Source organism: Athene noctua, chromosome 15 (assembly GCF_965140245.1).
Source record: "Athene noctua chromosome 15, bAthNoc1.hap1.1, whole genome shotgun sequence".
NCBI lineage: Eukaryota > Metazoa > Chordata > Aves > Strigiformes > Strigidae > Athene > Athene noctua.
This window is the reverse complement of record NC_134051.1, coordinates 7040892-7061523: the sequence shown is the minus strand read 5'-3', so window position 1 is coordinate 7061523 and position 20632 is coordinate 7040892. Positions and strand designations below refer to the sequence as shown.

General features: G+C 48.0%; 1 protein-coding gene across 3 annotated transcripts in view; it reads right to left on the bottom strand.

The window, feature by feature from the left end:
- Nucleotides 1-561: 561 nt before the first annotated feature.
- The window catches only part of RNF216 (ring finger protein 216), an 80854-nt gene continuing 60783 nt past the window's right edge, over nt 562-20632 (bottom strand). For all 3 annotated transcript variants that reach the window (XM_074919304.1, XM_074919306.1, XM_074919305.1), the window contains exons 14-17: nt 15990-16087; nt 13289-13511; nt 4792-4861; nt 562-4214 (exon numbers count right to left, since the gene is read on the bottom strand). In XM_074919304.1, the coding sequence (XP_074775405.1) occupies nt 3895-4214; nt 4792-4861; nt 13289-13511; nt 15990-16087 (711 nt within the window). In that variant the 3' untranslated portion in view covers nt 562-3894. The remainder of the gene's footprint in view (nt 4215-4791; nt 4862-13288; nt 13512-15989; nt 16088-20632) is intronic.

Below are 20632 nucleotides of genomic sequence, written 5' to 3'. Positions count from 1 at the left end.
TGTGACACCCGGCTGTGACACCCAGCCCTGACAACCGGCTGTGACACCGAGCTATGACAGCCAGCTTTGACACCCGTCCACAACACCCAGCCTGGGGAGGAGGCAGGGTGGGGGTTTGCAGGGCAGCGGCTCGGGAGCCGCTGCACCATGGCAGGGAGGACCCTCGTCCTTCCCCTCTCCCCCCGTTGCCAATACACGTTTCCTTTCGCTTTTAAGACTGGATTCTGCATTTACCATCACTCCCGCCCCCCTCCAGCCTTTCCCCCCACGATGCACACATCCTGGTTTCCATTTAAAGGAACGACTGGAAACCATTTTCTATCCCATCCAGTTTTTCCTTGGCAGCATGTGGAACACATTAAGCTTTTCCAGGAGGGTCAAATGGGCTTTGCCTTGCAACTTGCAGAGTTTTCAACTGCACAGGCTGAGATCTGGCGAAACAGCCCTGCCCACTCACCCCCACTGCCTGCTGCTGCCTGTACTGAACCCCGGCCCCAAGCCCGTGGGGAGGGAAGGATGATGTTTTGGCTGTAACTAAAGCACAGAGGTAAAAGCCAGAGTGAACAAAATTTATTTACAAAAATTCAAATTACAATATAATACAGGAACTTTTTACACACAGAATATTAGAACAGTTTACTACCAGAAGGTAAAGAAAAATATTTTTGGGGTTTTTGTTTGTTTGTTTTTTAATAAACCACCTATTTATTTTCAGCTATTGTTATACAAAGTTGCAGAACATGCACATCTTTACAGGGTTTCTTTCTTTTAATATAATGTTTTGCTAAGTGCAAATACTAAGTTTCTCTCTCCACCTTTAAGGCAAGTAAAATGGAACACTGCAATTAACCTTAAGAAGTACCTGTTCTGGGATCAGCCTGGGCACAGCAACCTCCTTGTTGCCTTTTAAAGGACGAATGGTTTCAAGGACGGCAGAGCAGGAGGAAAAATGGGAAAATGGGTTAAAGACCAGATCACGGATGGCTCTGATGGCTGTGCACTACGGTTTGGGTTCTTTTTTTTTTTTTAAAAAATAAATCAACACAGTTAAAATATATATGTATGCAGATGCAAACGCTATCAGCAACCACAACTCGAGGTCTCTTGGGTTAGAGGGGAGGAGCAGCCACAGGCTTGGCTGTGGAGGAATTTTTGGTGAAATGGGTGTTTCTTCAGGGGGAGAAGCAGCGCTGGGAGCCCAGCATCGCCCCAGGGCTCAGTGGAGGAAGGAGCTCAGCCCATCACAGACCTCCCCACCACAGACCAAGCACCGATTTCTCTCAGACACAAATAAGCTCATGGTTTCACAGAGGACATGCAGACAGCGGTCCCCTCTCCCCCTGCCTCTACTGGGCTCCTCCCGGACCGTGACCGCTGCACCACGGCAGCAGAAGACACTCGCACCCCGAACAGGACGGACCACAGACACCAACCTCCCCTCGCCAGCTCTGCCCGACGCTTCTCCATCCCCCTCCTCACTTCCCTCTGCCACAGCTCAGTTCTCAGCACCTGCACGTCTCCAGACACGCACCAAAAGCTGGGATTAGAGCTCCCAGGCACGTAGCGCTGTGCGACACACCGTGTCTCCTTCGTAGTTTGAGGCACCAGCTCAGCAGCTGAGCTGTGCCCCGGCTGCCCGACCCCCACTTCACACAGGCAGGTGCTGGGGGACAACCACGACCACCCTGATGGAGAAAGGCACGTGCTTTAGAGAGCCTGGAGGGATCATCCAAGGCGGCCCTTGAGCCCTCAAGATCTTGGCTATGAAAACCCCAGGATTCTCTTTCTGTAAGCAGCAGCCACACGTGCTTCTGCCGACCTGGGCCCATTTCCTTGCCCCCCGCCGACGCTGTGAACACAGCCCTTCCCAGACTCACTGGGACACCCTGCTCCTGGCTACTGCAGGAATCACCTGGAGCAAGGCAGGATTTAAACCCGGCTAAAACCCAGCCAGGTAGCAAGCGATAAGCTCCTGCAGCCCCCAGACTACTTCCAGAAATAAACGAAAATAAAAAAAGCAAATGGTAGCAGCAAGGGAATACCACTTGGTTATTAATGCTAGAGACCACAGCACTGAGGAGCTGGATACGGTCAACCCACAGGCAACGCCCAGGAGGGGAGAAATTGCTGACTCAGCTCCAAAAAGCATGGATGTCCCCTCTGGGAGACCCTCCTGGGGACCCCAGTCTCCAGACGCTGTCCTGGGCCGTGGTGGAGGCTGCCTCTCTCCAGCAGCACCCCGCCAAGAGCCCATCGCACGCTGCAGGCCCGTGGAGATGCTGTGCTGGGGGCAGTTACAGGGAGCTGCAAGCAAGGGCTTGGCAGAAGCTTTGAGGTGGAGGCAGGGAATTTTACCTGAAAAACAAATAAAACCAAAAGACACATAGACACTCAAATTCCAGGGGGAATAACAGGAGGGGAAATGCACCCAGCGGGTTCCCAGCAGGAAGGAGCAGGATGCGGCCCAGACCAAACCACTCAGGGAACAACAGCACAACTGGGCTCCTAAAAGCTAGCCCAACATTTCTGGAAGGTTTTTTTTTCCCCACTCCATTTTCTTTTCTAAAGGGGGCCTGTATACAGACAGTACAGCCAAGGGCTGTGGGGAAAGGGCTTTGTGCCAGCACTCCTCCAGCAGCCCAGCAACTACACCCTCTGCTTCTTACAAGGAAGTTTTGCTTTTCCTAAACCCTCACTTCCTCGGCCCAGCAATACTCACGTTTGCCTTTTAACATGCTTTTCCGAAGCCAATTAAGCTGAAACAGACATTTTCAGAAGTTATGAAGCACCGTGGAAGCAGCCAGCTTCCTGCAGCAGGCAGCTTCAGCAGCCCGCTGGGTTGCAGGGGGTTTGGCTAAGGGGGCTCCCCCGTCACCATCACCTGCATGCACGACCACAGGGGTAGTTCCTAATTTTTCTGCCACAGCACACATCACACACTGTCTATGCATCTAACTGGGTATTCGCCCAAGCCATTTTTGCAATGAGGGGCACAGCTTAGGCACCGGGTGCTTCTACCAGCTGTTTGAAGACTGCTGCCAGAACCAGGGGGAGATTTGGGATGCCAGATGGGAACAGCAAAGCAAAGGCCACGTTTTGGAAGCCAAAAGGCACCCAACTCTGGGGGAAAAACCCCCCAACTTGAGCCCTTCAAAGGGGGCAAGTTCAGTTCAGCCAAAGATTAGGGTGCCTGAGTCTTTTGCTACTTGCTAAAGCCCTGAGACACAACATGGCTCTGAGCTTCCCACCGAGACCTCAGCAACAAGACAGCTGCTGTATCCCCTCACTCGCAGAGCGAGAAATGCTATGAACAGTAGATTGACTTGGTTTTGAACAATTTATTTCTGCTGGGAGGTGCTAGCAGGCTACAGGCATGCTGGAGAACATGGGAAGACCAGCCTTGTGCCTCTCTGCAGGCAGAAGGCCAGGGCAGCCAACTCCCGTTATCCTGTTCCTGAAGGTCTTAATTCAGATGCCAGATCTCTCCCCCCTTCCCCCAAGATTCACTTGACTGTGCAGCAGCTGCTCTGGACAGCAGAAAAGTTGGATTTTTGGAAAGTCCCCGAGGAACGGCTGTATCTCTGCTGTCAAGTCTCACTTTCCCTCTCAACAGCTGCCTGAGTAGGCTTTGTCAAATCAAAATATCTGGATGCCCAACACAGGGAGAAACCCCTTGAAAATGCAGCACCAAGCCCTGTTGCCACACAGACTGAAATGTTTGATCGCAAAGTTTCAGAGAAATTCTAGAGAGGGCTGTGGTGCAGGTACACGTGAATCAGAGCAGGTCCCCTTCCAGCTGGTTACACTGAGAGGGGCTGGAGGAGGAAGGGGGGCGATGTTACTGGGGTGGCTTTGCCCTGCAGTGACTCTACACCAAGTGCCGTTTGAACCAGGTCAGAACCGGTGTCGAGGCTGAGGGCCAAAGTGCATAGGCAAGTTGTGCTCCAGCTGGACGTTGATCTGGGGAAAGTCATAGTTCACCCTCATGTTAGGTAACGGGGGGACGTAGGGCGCAGGGATAGGGCCGATGTTGAGGGGGATGTTATTGTACATGGGACGGACAGGAGGGAGCGGGAAGGGAGGGTGAACGAAGGGGTAAGGGGGCATCCGGGGTTGATGGAGGTTCTGAGGAACGGGTCTGGGGATGACTTCAATTCTCTGGATTTTCTCCATGGGCTTTTCTGCAGGAGGGCCAATCCGCTTGAAGCTGTTCTCTGCAGAGGGAGGAGAGAAAAAAACCAGTCGTTCCACAAACAAAGACTCACCAAGCTTGGTCCAGTCTTACATTTGCAGTCAGTGTCCTCTGTCCCCAGCACATTCCTCAGGCACGCTCTCTGCAGCACCACTGCTCGTCCCTTCCACGCTCCAGGCACTGCAGAGCGCAGCACGAGCTTTCCAGGTTGGTTCTTTTCATCAACACAACACCACAAAGGGGGGAGAAGATCTCCTTTTGCAGGGATGTGGGGCAGCCCCTTGCATGTCCTTGTGCCACCCACCACAGAGCACAGAGGTTATTCTGCCCTTCAGCTACTTTACCAACCTCACAGTCCCAGCAAAGGCCTGCAGGCAACAACACTTTAAACCTAGAGCTGTTCACAGGAGGAACAGGGTGATGGCTTGCACTCCACAGCAAGATTTGGGCGATGCCTGGTGCAGCACAGCAATGCATGGAGTAGCCAGGGGGTGGGAAGAGTCCAAGGAAGATCCAGAGACTTGTCAGCAGCTGGGAACCCTATGCTCTCCTGTCGTCCTCAGTCCGATCTCAAAGCGCAGGTACAGACTATGACTTACCTCCATTTTTCTTCCTTTGCTCCTCTTCAGCCTCTTTCTGAATCTCCTGGATTATCTTCTCGTCATCTTCCTAGAAATCACAGGAGTACCAAGAATCAGAGGGTTAAGCCCTGCTGCAGCAACCTTCTATTCTCTCAATGCTGCTTTTCTTTTCAGCATGTTTGCATGGGATTAAAAAGGTAAATTTGGCTGAATTGACCTCATTTGGGGCTGACCTAGGTTTACTCAGAGGCAAGGCTGCAGTGGTGGACTGCGGGATGAGCAACTTGCACAGAGCCAAGCTTACTCCATAGAGTATGACTAAGAAGTTCAGATCAGCTTTCCAGGGAGATCAGTGCTAAAATTCACTGCCTTGATGGAAACCAGAGAACTGCAATGCAGCTCCGCCCATCTGAAGAGTTGTTGGAGAGCTGTTAATCTTTGAAATGGCAATAGTCTATTAAATATTTACATTATGCTAGCACTTCTAGAGTTTTTGGCGCAACAGCCGGAATTAACACAACTTAAATCCTGGCTCTAGTAGCTAAACGGTGCTGTGACAAGGCCATTTAGATCTTATCTGTAACTCTGAGGAGGGCATAATTCACAATACGTTTCTTTAATGTCTATCTAGAGGTTACAGCAAGAATATTCAGACCCGCTGCTCAATAAGAATGCACGGACAAGCCAGAAATTTAAAGTGTCCTTCTGCCTCTCATCATCTTCAGTTTTCTCAACTCAGAGGAGCTGCAGTGAGACCAAACGATGCTGTGAAGCCTCAGGTGGCTGCAGGTAGCTAGAGAGATGGCATTTACACCAACGTTTATTAGATCAAGGGAGCACGGTGGACAAAGTCCTGGAAGAAGACCATGCAAGCTAGGAGAGGCTTGTCTGGAGGGATGGCCAGAGGCATTGACAGCCCATAGGGTCCAGGCAGCTCTCAGGCTCTACGCCAGCCGTGCTCGTGTTGGCATGAAACCAGAGAATCACCCCAAATCATGCTCTAGCATCAGTTGTCCACTTCCAAGAATGGCTGTGAAAAATTAGTTTCTTCACCACACCACAGCATGAAACAGCTATCAGGGTAATAAAGATTACACCAAACAACTAAAGAGACAACTCCCTTTTAGTGCAAGGCAGCAGATGCTTCTGCTGGCCATATGTGCAGCAATGGCCACAGAGGTCCTCCTGGTCTCTGCAGGGTTGCATCTGCTGCTGCTTCATGTCTGTTGGGATGAAACACTACCTGGCACTTTCAGAAAACAAATGAGCATAGCTAAACCTCCCGGACAGCGTTTGTACTCTTGATGTTGGTTATTAGGGAAGAAGGCCAAGAACAGGAGCTGCTGGATGACACACGACACCTGCATCGGGCACTCTGGGTCTACCTGTGTAGGAAGGAGGATTTGGTTTCCTTCAGCAAGCACTAGTGGTGGAGCCAGAGGGAAGCCCCAAGCCCCATATACCCCACAATATGCAAGACTCTGCTTCATTTTATTCATCCTAATTTCAGTACTGCCAAACCCCATAAATTTCTTCCTGAACACTCTTAATGTGGAAAATATCCTCTATTTTGAAGAGTGCTCTGGGACCAAATTTGAAATACACTCCATGTGTGCAGCTACGTTGAAATTACGCTTCTCTGTTCCAATCTCATGGTCCTGCACATGTCAAGCAGCAACGCCTGGGAGCCTTGCTAAAATGTCCCCTTCCTCTCACCACCAGATAAAGTTTCCCTGGGAGACTGAAGTTATCTTAATCTGCAGAAAGCCATCAAATTCAATACTTCTCTCCCTTTTATTATTCTGTGAGTCAATGGTTAAAATTAAGACTTTCCAGGGCACACTTTTTTTTTTTCCCCGAGCAGGCTGCTTCCATGGACTGTTAATTACAGCCTATCTATCTCCATAAAAACTGCCCAAGAATGGCTCTCCTGAGCATATACAGGACTTCTAATTACCCCCCAAGTATCAGATTGCAGCATTCCCTGGCTGGAAAATCACCTGGGCATGATCCACAACAGGCCACCAAACCTCCTTCACTGCCCAAGCAGCACTCTCAAAGGGTGGCCTCAAAGCTTCAAGATTTCAATACTTTTCAGAATAATTTTTGCAAAGCTGTTGAAAATGGAGATAGCCACCTCTCCCATCTTATTGCCACTTACTGGAAGAGACGCACCCAAAGGGGTTTTTTTAGTTATCTGACAAGTAACTGAACAAGATCACCCTATCTCCTTCCCTCACACAAAGGCATAAACCTCACCTTAAAGCCTAGAAACACGCAAAGTCCCTTCTAACGTAAAAAAAGGTTTTATAATACTTAAAGTAAGTAAAGTTTTACTTACTTTTTACTTACTTTACTTACTTAAAGTCTGGGATTAATCCTCTGAAACAGTGCTCTCCAGGGATACTATTGTCCTGCCACCCCCCTGGCGTGGTGCTGCAGCTCCTGCAAACCCCACTGTTGATACCAGTCAGTCCCGCAGAAGTCTGGTGAACGGGACACATCAACAAAGCAATTTTCCAAGATCCTCCTGCAGTGAGCGCTACTCGACCCTCCTAGTTTAAACTGCAGCTGACCTCCATCCACACTAATGAGGGATGGACAAAGCCATCTGCCCCTGGGGCTGGCGGGCCAGCTGCAAGCGTGCAAGGTGATGCTGGCTTCAATTACTGCAGCTCCCAGAGGGCTGGGGAAAAGCGTAACAGCAAACCCCATCTGCCAGATCTCCAAAATGACGTCTGTCTCTCAAGGACAACATAAACCACATCACCTCAGATGAAGCAGCCAGAGATCCTTACTCAAGCCCATCCCCTCTTGGTCTTCAGGAGGGAGGCAAACATCACAGCACACCCTGGATACAAAAAAACCGCCAAGAACAGACCTGGATTGGGACGACGCGTTCCTGACTAGTTCTGCAACTGCAAATCACAGCAGAGGCATATCAAACCACATCTCCAAGAACTGAATTTATCAGCTTTGTTGTTTCTCTGTTGATAAAAGTGTATTCTCACACTGGAAGGTTGAGAAGTATTTGCACTTAATCCTACATACCAAGCCTTAGTTTAGAATTTTTTTTGCAGTGTTTCTGAAAAACTGGTATCTATTAATACAGAAAGAAAAAAAACACACCGCACAATAGGCACCTTCCTACTTAAGAAGCAGACATTAACCTGGCAAGTGATGAATACACAGCACAGTTCAATACCTGCAGTATTTAGGCATGATCCATGTCCCAGATGGAACAAAAAAATTGATGATCTGTGTACAGCAATATAATTTTAGGATATTTGTAAAGAAAAGCTGATGCCACAAGTTACGGCTGCTATATACTGCACTGGCACAGGTCAGAATTAAAAACCAAGTCTCAGTCCTGCAAATATTCACCATGTGCAATGTGATTTTTGCAAAACTCTGCTAATTCTTTGAGAAGCAGAAGCTGTTTTTTTGATTCCACAGTTAATTGGAGGGAGATGACAGATTCATCTAGGGGTAAAGCATCCCCACAAAAAATGAAGTTTTCATTAGCACACTTATGGCTGGCTGTTGTGGTAAGAAACCATTTAATGTCACATGGGGTGGAGGCTGCAGTACAATTTCAAAAGCCTCTTGTGTCCATTTTCTTGAGCGGGTTCAAGTCCCTTAATAAAGGATTAGATTATAATTTTAATAGCCTGTTCACAGGCCGTATGGATTGAAGGGCTTTATCTTGTCAAGTTAACAGTCATCTTCCTGTCAGCTGCCTTGCCTACAGGAAAAAAAAAAAAAAAAAAAAAGTAAAAATCAAGCAAAATCAAACCCCCTGGGGGGGGGTTCACTACTGTCCAGCCCACATGTTTTTTGAGCAGGGATGTAACTTGGCTCTCCTCCTGAGAAAGAAAAATGCAGGGCAATGCTACAGCACGGCCCTTCCCCATGCTCCATTGCATCACGGGAGAAGGGAGGTGGCCAAGGGAAAAATGCAAAGGATCTATGAGATGTATTCACTCCTCTTATCTGCAAACACTGCAGAAAGCAACCGTTATTAATAGCAGCTGCATTTTTAAGTGGCAAACCAGGACTGAGCTCTGCCCCAAACCTCAGAGCAGGATGCTCTTTGTAGGAACCATCATCAATCCTGTAGCCAAAAAAAAAAGAAAATATGTTTGTCCATGGACAGACAGCGCCTGCCCTTGTGATCCCCCACCTGTGAAAGGATCTCGGCATGGAGGAGGCTTTTCCTTTCAGCCCCCTGCCATTGAATCCAGGGAATGCAGCGAGCATGGAGCCAATCACAGCAGAAAGGATGGCTCGGGTCTGTGGATGGATTAACTAAAGAGCTGGGCTGGGTTGCTAAGCGAGGCACCTTTTCATGGCAGGGAGGCCCGTTTCAGCAAGGCTGGTATAGAGAAACCACGTCCAGCATCCACGCAGGGCCCTGCACACACGCAGAAATTGCTGATGGAGAAACAAACAGCCCATCGGGAACAAGAAAATACAGCAGCAAAGGAGATAAAAGCTCCGCAAGTCACACCTCCTCTGCCCAGAACAAAAGTGCCATCCCTGGAGCTTTTGAAAGCTCCGTTTTTATCTACTGCGCCTCTCGTTATCTTTAATTATTAAGTGTCATGGGAAAGTGGCTGCCCGCCTCCTGAAAGAGGGAAAACAAGAGACCTGGTAACTATTTCTGGGCTGTGCAACCCCTCCCCTGTCTTTAGAAAGTGCCTTCACCACCACTGCCTCCCCCTTTCTGGCTTTTTACTGCTTTCTTTTTCCACGTATGTGTGGCCGCAGCCGTTACTAATAAACTTGAAATGATTTTTCACGACGGAGGCTTCCAAAGGACTAAGGGGTTTTGTTTCAAATCATTCCCAGATCAGCTGCGGAGAGCCTGAGCAAGAACAGGCATCGGCTGTCTCCGGCGTGTTCCTCCATGCAGCAGGAAGCAGGGGATAAAAGCGGTGTTGTAACTGGAACAGGGCATCCGCAGTGCTGCAGGAAAAGGGGGGCCAGGACGGGGATGAAGCACACGCTGGCGTTTTAAGAAATGCAGAGTTATTTTAGCAACAGGCATTCCATATTGATGGCTTTCTGTGAATACTGCGGATTAACCGTATGCTTATGATTAAGGCATTTTATAGCATGTTAAAAAAACCCCCAACCAACAAACACACCCTAAATTTCGGGGTGCTTCCCCTCCCTCCAAATCCTAAAGGCAGTGCTGTGTACTTCACGCATTTCCTTCATGCATTTGAAGTTTTACACAGTTTTTGCTCAACATCTTCTTTTTATAATGCTAGAAAGAAGGATAATTGCAAACACCTTATCATGATTAGAGTTCTGCTTTGAACTTTAATGATGGGCCTTTGGGAGTGTTTTAAGAGTTTACTGAAAACATCTTAAACTTTAAAGTCAAAAAAACTGCTATGCAATATAATTGATAGTCCAGAGATGAGTATTAAATTAAAAATAATATATATGAGAGCAGAACCTGGTTTACCAAAACAGTCAGACTGCATTAGTCAAATCGCACCACAGGATTTGTACAAACCGGCTAAAACGCATACATCAGCCTTAAGTTTGCTACAGATATTCAGAAATCAGGGAAAACACAGCCCCCAAGTCCCAGAGCCTGCTGGTTGCAGAGCCAATTCTCACTGCTCCATCCCCAGCTTTGTCTCTGGCAATATTGCATCAGCTCCTCCTGCAGCCAGCAACGTCTCAGCGAGCGGAGCCAAAGCCAGCGCCGGCTGCAGAACAGGCACACGAGGACTTCTGGCCAAGCAGCTTACTGAGAAGAGCTCCTGGCACATGTCTGTATCCTACAGGGGCCCAGGGCACCGATTAGCTCTGGAGGAAATGCAGCGATTAAGCGATTACCGCCTGCTACCCTGGAAGCTGCTGACCACAGCCCGATTGCAGCTTGTCTCTGAGCCAGCAAATGTTGCACCAATATTTTAAAATTAGACTCCAGTCTGATTACAGTATAGGGAAGATTAACTAACCTTTTATTATGGGAAATTTTGAAACGTCTGCTTTACTCTCTCAAGATCATTTGAGACAAAGACTAACAGATGCTGCAGTTCCTAGAGGACTGTCTTTAATTTGTTTTTAACCCAAGCTAATGAATAGGTTTACTTATACTTTTGCAAGAATCATTTCAGACTCAGAAAACGTTAAACATCTGGAAAAGAACCAAGGATCCCTATTTTAAAGAAACCTGAATTTTGCTGTAAATAATAGGGAGTTAGACCCAGCACAGATCCTTCACAGAGGTATGAAATCCAGGAATGGCAAAGCTGAAGTCTACATCTGTGAAACGCAAATGGACAAGATCATGGTACTGTGATCACGCCACTGGTCTGCTGAAGCCAGTTCTAGGTTAAGGCTGTACATAAGTATATCAGAAATCAGAACAAAAGCATCCTGTCACCCTCTAGAAGCCAGGCTTTGGTGCCATGTGTGTGCCCTCCCCATTTTGCAACAGGGCCTAATTCAGGAAAAGGAGTGGCAGCTCCTAAGCAATGGGCTACAAATTTCACAGGTGATGAGATGACCCAGTCTTGTCTTCTCTGTACTTGCACACAGGCAGAGTATGGTTGCAAACATGTGCAAGCCCACAACAGATACTCTCCTCCTATATGTACAGCATCAGCTGTCTACTGACTTCAACAGAAGACATTGAACCAAAAGAGAAAACAGCAGAGTTGAGAAAGGCACAAGAAGATGCCAGTGCAGCAGCCAGCAGAGCCGGGATGGGGTAATCCCTTGGACAGCCATTGTCCCTCACAAAGGACAAGACACTACTGAAACAATGGCCTTTTGCTGTTTCGTAACTCCACATCAAGGTTCAAATTCGTTCCCCCTCTTCACGCCTACCACATTAACTCCTGTTTACATGGCCCATATGAGAGCACAGATCACCCAGCTGGGACTGGGTTAGTGTCACTAAGCCCCTTACGAAGGGGGACAATGCACACAGGTATCTGTCATTCCAGCCTTAGAAGCCAACAGTTGAGTTTCACATTATTCTTTGCACCGCAGCGAGGACAGTTACCCAACTTCACCTCCTCAGCCCACCAGTGCTCTGTCATCCAAAGGAAAAAAAAACCCCATAACACAAAACAAAAGAGCAGGCAGCGCCAGCCCTTTGCTGACGGTGGGAAATTTTTCTTTGCCACAACATTGGTTAATTAGAGAGCTGGAAAGGGCCTGGTGACAGTGCCTTCTTTGTGCTGTTTATTTATTTATTTATTTTTAAGTACAGTATGAGCTTTTTGAGAGGCCTCATGTTTTCTCTGGCTCTGAATAAACGCCATCACCCAGCACAATTAGCAGCCTTACGGGAACAAAGGACAGCAGCGTGACGAACCCTGAATCACATCATGGTGCAAAACAGGGAGGAGTGGGACAGGAATCCAGACAGCGAATAACCAGGTGTTGGAAATGCTACAGGGGTGCCTAGGAGGTGTCTGTGTTTAATTTAACACCCCGCAGTGATAGGATAAGGCAGGGAATAAAGGCAGGTGAGCAGAGGACTAAGGAAGTTTACACTAGTTGGGACACTGCTGGGAGATCCCCAAGAGCCTGAAGGTAGGAAAAGGAGATTTAGAGTGGCTTTTCCTTGGCTCTGTGCAAGCGCAGGATTGTGCACATCCCCTGCAGAAAGAGAGGCCAGTAATCGTCTGGCAAGCTGCAGCAGCCTGAGACAAAGGAGTGTTGGGACAAATGAAGAACGAAGCTCAGACAAGCCCTGGGAAGGCAGATCCAGGTTCATGTTTGCTCCACTGCTTTGCTGAAATCAGGAAATTCAACTCTTGCTCCTACCTACACTCCTTCCGGATTCCTGGTATTGAAGACCTCTATTTACAGAGATGCTGCACTAAGTTTTCCCATGCCCGTCACAGCTACAAGCTGTATTAAGTTACTACAGCTTCCCTTACAGCTCAGCCCATGCTTCAGTTCTCCCTCTGCAGCTGTTGACAACAGCTGTGAGAACAAACCCAACTACAACTCGGGTCCGTGGCCTTGCAGGCAGTTTTCTTGGTGGGTCCATCCACCTCTGCGAAGGGACTTGCAGAGCCAGCAGCAGGATGACCTGGGCACCAAAAAGACACAACTCCCCTTGCTCCCAGATGCAAAGCTGTACCGAAGAGCATCTCAGCTGCAAAACTAGGAACGAGTCCCAGTAATCCCAGTGCCTGCTACCGTGCCTGGTGCCAGCACATGCTCCCCACCAGCTCCTTCCACAAACCCCGCTCCCCACAATGCTCAGAGCGCTTCCAGCCAAAGTCTTCGTCTAACAGGAGCTGTTTTTCCCTAAAGCAACACCAGTTCCTTCCAAGTTGTGGTCAGATGTGACTCTGTGCTGATGTAGGCTTCCAGTGTGTTTTTTAGCTGCCTTGGGAAAGGAAAAAAGCTGTGCTGTCTAAACCCAGCCGTTTTCCTCTGGTGGAAGGCATGTATTTCAACGCGCTGCCATCAAGCAGTAATTGAAATCAGGGTGTGGAATCATTCACAAAAGTCCTTCGTTACTTACTGTGGGATCTGTCCAGAGAGAGCACTTTGCACAGTCCTGGCAGGGAGCCCCGGGCGAGCGGGGGTGTTGGCAGAAGTGGTCGTACCCATTAATGGCAGCCCGGCAGAGGTAGCACATCTGAGCACCACAGCGGCAGGACATGCGGTTGCAACCCTCCGATTTAATTAGGCCAGTCCCACACTTGTGGCATTTTCTAATTCGGGCAGCTGTCATTTTCTCTTCTCTGCAAGGCAAGAGGAAGGAGAAGAATTAGAGAAGGGGAGTTTGCAGCCACCAGCCTGCAGTAAAGTTACTGTTACGCTATCCCAGCAAGGCTTTAACCCCCCGTCCCCAGTGCACCCCTCCCCATCCTCTGTCCTCCTACACCATCCCCGCGGTCCACCGCTATTCCAAGGAGGTCTGGGCTCAGCTCCACTTGGAGCCAACCCATGACAACTCAAGAACAAATTAAGTGAAAGAAAGTCAATCACTGGCTGCGTGCTACAGACCCGATCCTGGTTTCCATGTGAGCCAAAACGCCGCAGCACCAAGCTCTGGCTTGGGAGGAATTTAAACCGTAAGTTGAAGGGCCAAAGGGCATGTGGATGCTTGACTTGGCTTTGGAGAAATACAGCCTGGGAGATAAAGTTCAGGAAAAGCAAACCCTTGGCTGTCATCTCTAGCTAGTTTTATGTTTGTCTGTTGTTTCAGCTACAAAGTTGCCACGACCATTATTTTTTTTTTTAACCCTAGATGATATGCTCCAGATTTGGTTTTTGTTAAATTTAAATCAGTAACTGAAAAATAATCACATCTTTCCCCAGAGAGGCTGGGCTTTCCCTCTTAAGATTCCCTACGTACATTTTCCAGAGGTTATTGCGTTAGGTTCAAGGGACACGTTTTGCTCTAATGGAGCACAAATGGGAATCCAGGACAAAGCACAGTCCCTGTCCCCAAGAGACACCCTGGCAGCAACACGCGCTCCAGTGCAAGGCTCAGCTCGCGGCAATGCTATTTTGGCACAGAAATGGAGGAAAGCCTCAGTCATTTAATTAAAAGACTTAAGAATATAAGTTGTCATCCTAAGGGCCAATTTTCTGACCGCTGGAGATCACATTACAGTTTAATTCACAACCTAGAAGTGAAATCTGATGACAGAAAAGTAAAGAGACAGTGTTTTCACTGAGGGAAGCACAGCTCTCTGGCCGTGCTGACCTGACAGTGGGGAATGATCTTCCTTAACCAGGCATCTCCACCCAACTACTTTAGTGGACCTGAAAAGTCAACACATGTTTGGGAGATGACAGGGAGGTATTTTTGAGGAGGATCCCAGCAGCGAACCAGCACACAGCACAGCCCCACAAACCGCTCTGTCAGCACAACCAGTGGAGCAGGGAATGGCAAGGTGGGAACTTCAGCTGTCTTGCAGCTACCCAAAGCTCCCACGCAGTTATACCTGGCATGAGCTGCACCCAGGCATTTGGAGATATGCTAAGAATAGAGATGAAAAAAAACCAACTTGTGACTGACTTTTCTCTGAGCTGCAGCTGCTCTTCCCTCCGCTACTCAACAGGATGCTGCCGATGCAGATTTTTTTTTTTTTTTTTGGAAACTTTGAGCAAGGCAGGAAGCTTGGCCTGAGTTCCAGCTGTGCTTCCCTTTCCTTATGCAAGGCATCAAAAGGAAGCTTTTATTGTATCAGGCAGTCAGACTCATCTATCCACAGAAACGTTCCGCTAAAGGTTTTGAAACTACTATTTTCTTCCTTATTAGGGACATGACAACTCATTCCTCCTCCTTCTCACCCCTCTTTCCTACAGGGAAAGGAGTGGCAGAGAAGAAAGTCACATCAAATCTGTGAAGATTTTGTTCTGAATCAGGGACTGCAAGATGAGCAAGCAACAGTCATTCAGCCTCCCAGTGGTGGAGCTTTCCAACCTCTACTCATGCCAGACAGACTTAATCAGAGAGGAAAGGATTGGGCAATGTGGGCAAGTCCCACTGGACTGCTGACACGCAGCTCCATGGATGAACCTTCCCTTATTTCCTAAAGGCAAAGGATTTTGTCATTTACTGTAGCAATGAGAGAGATCGAACTTCAAAAGATTTTAGGGAAACACTCAGGATTTACACCTGCATATTTCAAATTGTGACTCCATTCTGTAACAATTCCTACAGACCAGTTAGAAACAGAGACAAGGTTCTGTAAGAAAACACATTCCCTCTCACAAAGCCAGAAAGCAGTAGCTGAGCAAACCACGCATCCCACTCCAGATTTTCAAAGGGTAGTAATGACTTACTGTGACTCAATACACTTCTTTGCCTCTGTGCAACACCTCCCTTCTCCCCCCAAGCGACACTAATGGGGATTTCTCACCTCTGAGAAGGACCAGGTGCCAGCCTGCGAGACACCAGGCTAGCCAGAGGAACAGGCTGGTCTGGTGACAACTCTCCCACGTTCTTCAATTACCAGCTGGATCTGCTGCCAAGTATCTTTCACAGAAAGAAATCTCATCCTGGGAGCCTTCTGACCCCTCAGCTTTGACATGCCTGAGACCTCCCTGATGGAAGGCAGTGACGCCCAGGAGAAGTTTAGGGCCTCTGCTAGTCACAAGAACACAGGGGCTTCTCACTCCCTCCATACCAGAGTGTACTGCCTACAGTATTGCTATTATGAGTTCATCTACCCCCCTATTTTTGCCTGGTTAAGGAGTTTACTTACATGGATGTCCTGTATTTGATGTCATCCTTCTCAGCCAGCTGCTCGCAGGTGAGGTTCATGTGCTCCTTCCACAGCCCCTGGCACTTCCGACATGTTTCCTGAGGAGCATAACAAGCATTAAGGGAAAAGAAGACCCAGCACACCACTAACACCATCCGGAACTGGAAAAATTCCCACCTCTTCCCCCAGCCTGCTGCAAGTTCTCCGTTGAGGATGGGGCTGGCAGTATGGTATAGCGGTCTGCAGGTCTGTCCTCAACCAGAGACCAGAATATGTCCATGAAATAATGAGAGCCAAGGGTTCTTCCAAGGCACAAGAACCCAGGTACAAAATGAGTCCATAAATCCTAGTTCACCTAAACCCCATCGAACAGCTACAAGGTTCATCCGTTACTTCCTGGAGAAGACTGCAGAGATGAAAACATGGTGCTAAAGAATATCAAGTTCATCTGTTTCCTGACCAAAATCCTTCACCTTCATACAAAGGGCTTCTAGACCAGCAGGCAATGAAAACCTTGCAGCTGCATCAAAAACTCTGCTTCACCACGCATACAAGCAAATCCACATTATGCTTTGTGAAACCTCACAAAATAAAGTTAAGGCATTTTATGTGAGTAAACAGCTTAAAAAGGCAGGATGTGGGCAAATATCCATAAAACAGAGGTGGAATATGAACAACCATTTATAACTTTAACCAGAACTGAACTAAACTTAGAGCAAGTGACTGAACTCTCCTGTTCTTATAAACTCTTTAGCAAAAGGCTCTAATCCAGGACTGGTAAAGCTGCATGGAGCTGGGGGGAGGCACTACTGGCAAGGGAACTTGGACTAACACCGGGGACAGGGTTGATTTTTTCGGTTGGCTGGCCAAAGAAAACATAATTTTGTTTTGGGTCAAACAAGAGATTTTCCTTTAATTTGAGGAAGATTAAAAAACATCCAGATCAAACTTGGAAAAAGTACATGTTTCACAATCCAACTGTTTCATCTTCAGGATGGCTGGGGCTCAGGCTTTTAAATCCAACTTTCTCCCCTTGGCAGGAAAACGCACATGGCTGTGAAGCATCCTCTTCCCCTCCACAGCAAAGAAGGTCCCAAAAGAGTTTTGCCCAGCTCTGGTCGCACTATTAGCGAAAGACAATGGCTGCAGAGACAGATCTTCTTTGATTGCATTACCTTCATTTTATTTTAATGAAGAAGTTGGATGTTTATCTGAGATATGATAGAAGTAACTGCTTAAAGACACACGTAGGCAGCAACACTCTTTTGATCGTAAATCAGACAAACAGGATGAAGACCAAAGCTTCCAAGGAAGCCACCCCTAGGAGGGGGGTGGTGGTGCAAAACGTTGATGTGTTTGTATTTGTGCTTGCTGGGAGATGCGTAACAGCTTGTGCTTTCATCTGGAGAATTAAAGCCTCCTCGTCCTGGCTGGTAAGCCGGACATGTTTGCAGACTGCAGGGTAAGGGCTGTAGTAAGAGGAGAGCCAAGTCTGCAACCGTGTCCCAAAAGCTCAGCAGAGGATTTGGTGATCACTTATCTTGCAAATGCACCCTTTGGCAGGCAGGCACTAGTTTTAAAGAGGCAGTAAATGTCTGGTTCTATTGATCCTCATGAATCATTCATCATACACCATGTTTTCCTGCTAAAGCTGTTAAAACAGGCACCATTTTGTGTGCATTTGTTGGCAGGCCACATCTGGCTGTTATCGGCACAGGAGGATCAGACTTGGAGCCATACAGGTACCTCGATGAGGACCCACCTTCCCCTTTCATTCTCGACACCTGGACACATGCCATTCCGAGATCAAAAGTTCCATAGGTTTCAGTTTTTTACATATATCAAGGGTTAAAAACAGTCTTTGGAGCCCTGCTACACAGAACCACTTTCACATGCCAGCAACAAAGATTTAACAGCTTTTTGCCAGAAGGGTTGGCACACTTTCCAGCCAGGAGTCTACTATTCCCAATTACTTAACTCCAGGAGCCTCCTTTGCTGCTGAATTAGAAACGATGCCCTTCTGAAGCAGATGGTGCTGCTTATACTTTTGTACCAAGTACCCTTTGCCTTTTGCTACTGCCACCATCCTTGCTTTGCACGCTGCAACTATTTGAAAACAATGCTCTCCCTTGAGCTGAGGCTGTTATTTGCCAAACAGTTGTCTCCTACACTCAGGAAAAGGGATTTCTGTGCAGGCGAGAAGAAAGGGAAGAGGCTTGGCAACGTAGGTTCCCAAACACGCTGGGATGGCATGAAATGGGAGGTATCCAGTTCTCCACATTACTGTGACCGCTGCACAGCGAGTGCCACTGCAGCTGTGCACATTTCTGGGATCTCTCCCAAGACGTGTTGGCCACAGGGAGCTGCAAACCCATGGAGCAGAAAGAAATGTCTCCGTGGCTTCCTCCCTTCAAGCATCACCTGGTGCTGCCTCTGACCGAGCCACATCCTCTCCAGAACAGATGCAGGGGAAAAAATGGACAATACATGTGCCATTAGCAGAAGCTGATGTGACTTTTCCTCTTGTTCTACCCTGAGACAATGACACAATGTTGGCAGTCACAGGAACCCATGTTGGAACCCTTCACACAAAAGTGGGGAGAAAGCCCGTGGTTCAAAGGTGATGGCTCCAGTGCTATAAATGAGGCCACAGCTCTCACCCAAGAAAAGTGACTTTTTACAATTTTTACTCTTAGTCAAATCCAACCCACTCAGCTGATGAGGGTTTTGCACGTCTCGCATAATGACAATTCTGATCTCTACAATTTCTGTAGGGGGTTCTTTTATTTTAGAAACAGCTTTTTGTTTGATAAAGAAACATACTTTGCCATTACCATATTAATTAACCTAAACACACAGTAGGATAGCTGATTTTTCGCAACCAGCCTAGATTATTTCTATTGTAAGAGCAGCACTTGGCAGTAGGACTGCCTACTGCAATATAAGGCAGCGCCTAAACTCACACAAAGAGGGAACGAGTCCTTCCCAGCCCTGAAATCTTCTACTCCAAGTGTGGCAGCCAAAGAGAAAAAGTAAGTCCACCAAAACAAAGACCCTGCCCAACTTCTTCAGCACCTTGTCCATTAGCAAACCATGGCCAACACACGTACCTGATGTGGAAAAGCACTTTTTGTTTTAGTTTTGACAGTTTTTCAGTTAAATTAATCATTTCTGAATGGTGGAAGTTCCATGTGTTTCTCCCACCTTTCCCCAGTCCACTCCTCCTCCAGGCAGGTACAGCTAACACAGCTCAGCTTTTGGTGTGAGGGGCAGTGTGTTTGCAGAAGCCTTGGCATTAGGAAACGGCTCCAAACCAGGCATGGATGCAGGAGATTAAGTATCTGCTGCCTGTTACATCTGCCCGCGCTTGGCAGGCAGCCTGGGACAGTCCATTAATGTGCCGGGCTGGGACAGCAGAGAGGAGGATGTGATGGAGAGGGTGTTTAATCGCACACTGTAATCTCCTCACTGTACATCTGTTAGAGGTGGTGGCTCCGTTTCCTCTCGCTGGCTGCCAGGAAGCAGCCGGGATTAGCACAAACATGTTTGGGTTCAGGAGGATCCTTTGTTCCCAGGGTCAGCAGTGCGGATACGCAGCTTTCTATGCTCAGGGCCAGCCTGGCTAAGGGTGACCAGTTTGTTTTTAGCATGGGCATCACAATCTCTAAACATCCTTGTTAACTGCTTCAGCACCTAATGAAGGTAGAAGGGAGTGATTTATGTGAGCCTACCACCTTCCTCAGCACTTCTACTGATACTTGAAATGGATGCAACAGTTTTAAAACACAGCCTATACTTTTTTTTCCACTCCACTGTCTGCTAAAAATAACTCTCCAAGGTCCAGCCCATAAATCAGGGTAGTTGGGGGAGAGGTAGTCAACTTCTGCCTGCCAGTCTCCATGTCCTTTTGGCTACAGGCAGGCTGCTGTACACACTGCCAGCAATGTAGATGCATCAGCTTTCCTGGTTTCAACCCAAACAAATGCCACATGGACAAAAACATCAGATGATACACAGAGAAGAGGGACCAACTACCCACGGCATTCCTGCGTGCCCGCTTCTTCTGTAGGAGTTTACACGAAGCCATTTACTGATTGAGCAAAATGCAAGGGGAGGCGGGGGAGCTCAACTTAAACAACAACAGGCATCGGACTAGGCTGTCATCACCGCCCTCCAGCTCTCAGCGGTGGCTCTGAGGAGTCCAGCGCTTGCCTTAGCTCTCCATATGCTGGTTAATTAAATCCTTTCGCCGCTGCGCCGTGCGACTCCCCGAGTCTCCCAGGAAGGGCGAGTTGCACACTCCAGCGGTCTCTGCCGATTGCACACGCAGGGACCTTTGCTGCTGCGCTCCCTGCTAGCAGAGAGAGGTAAAACATACCGTGTATCCCTCTGATGCTCGCTGGGATGGAGCCCCAGTGATTGATTCTCTGCTTCTTCCTGCTTTTAGACACACAATAGCGCAGGCTAACCTCAAAACAGGCCAAGTTTTACCCAAAAGCAGATGTGAATGTAATAGTCTTAGAATAGCACCTCAGGGCCAGTCCATACTTCGCTGGTTTAATTAAAGGTCTCCAATTCCCAACCAGACGAGTTAATGGGAAAACAAAGAACCACACAGTCTTCCTCCCCACAAAGTCTCCACT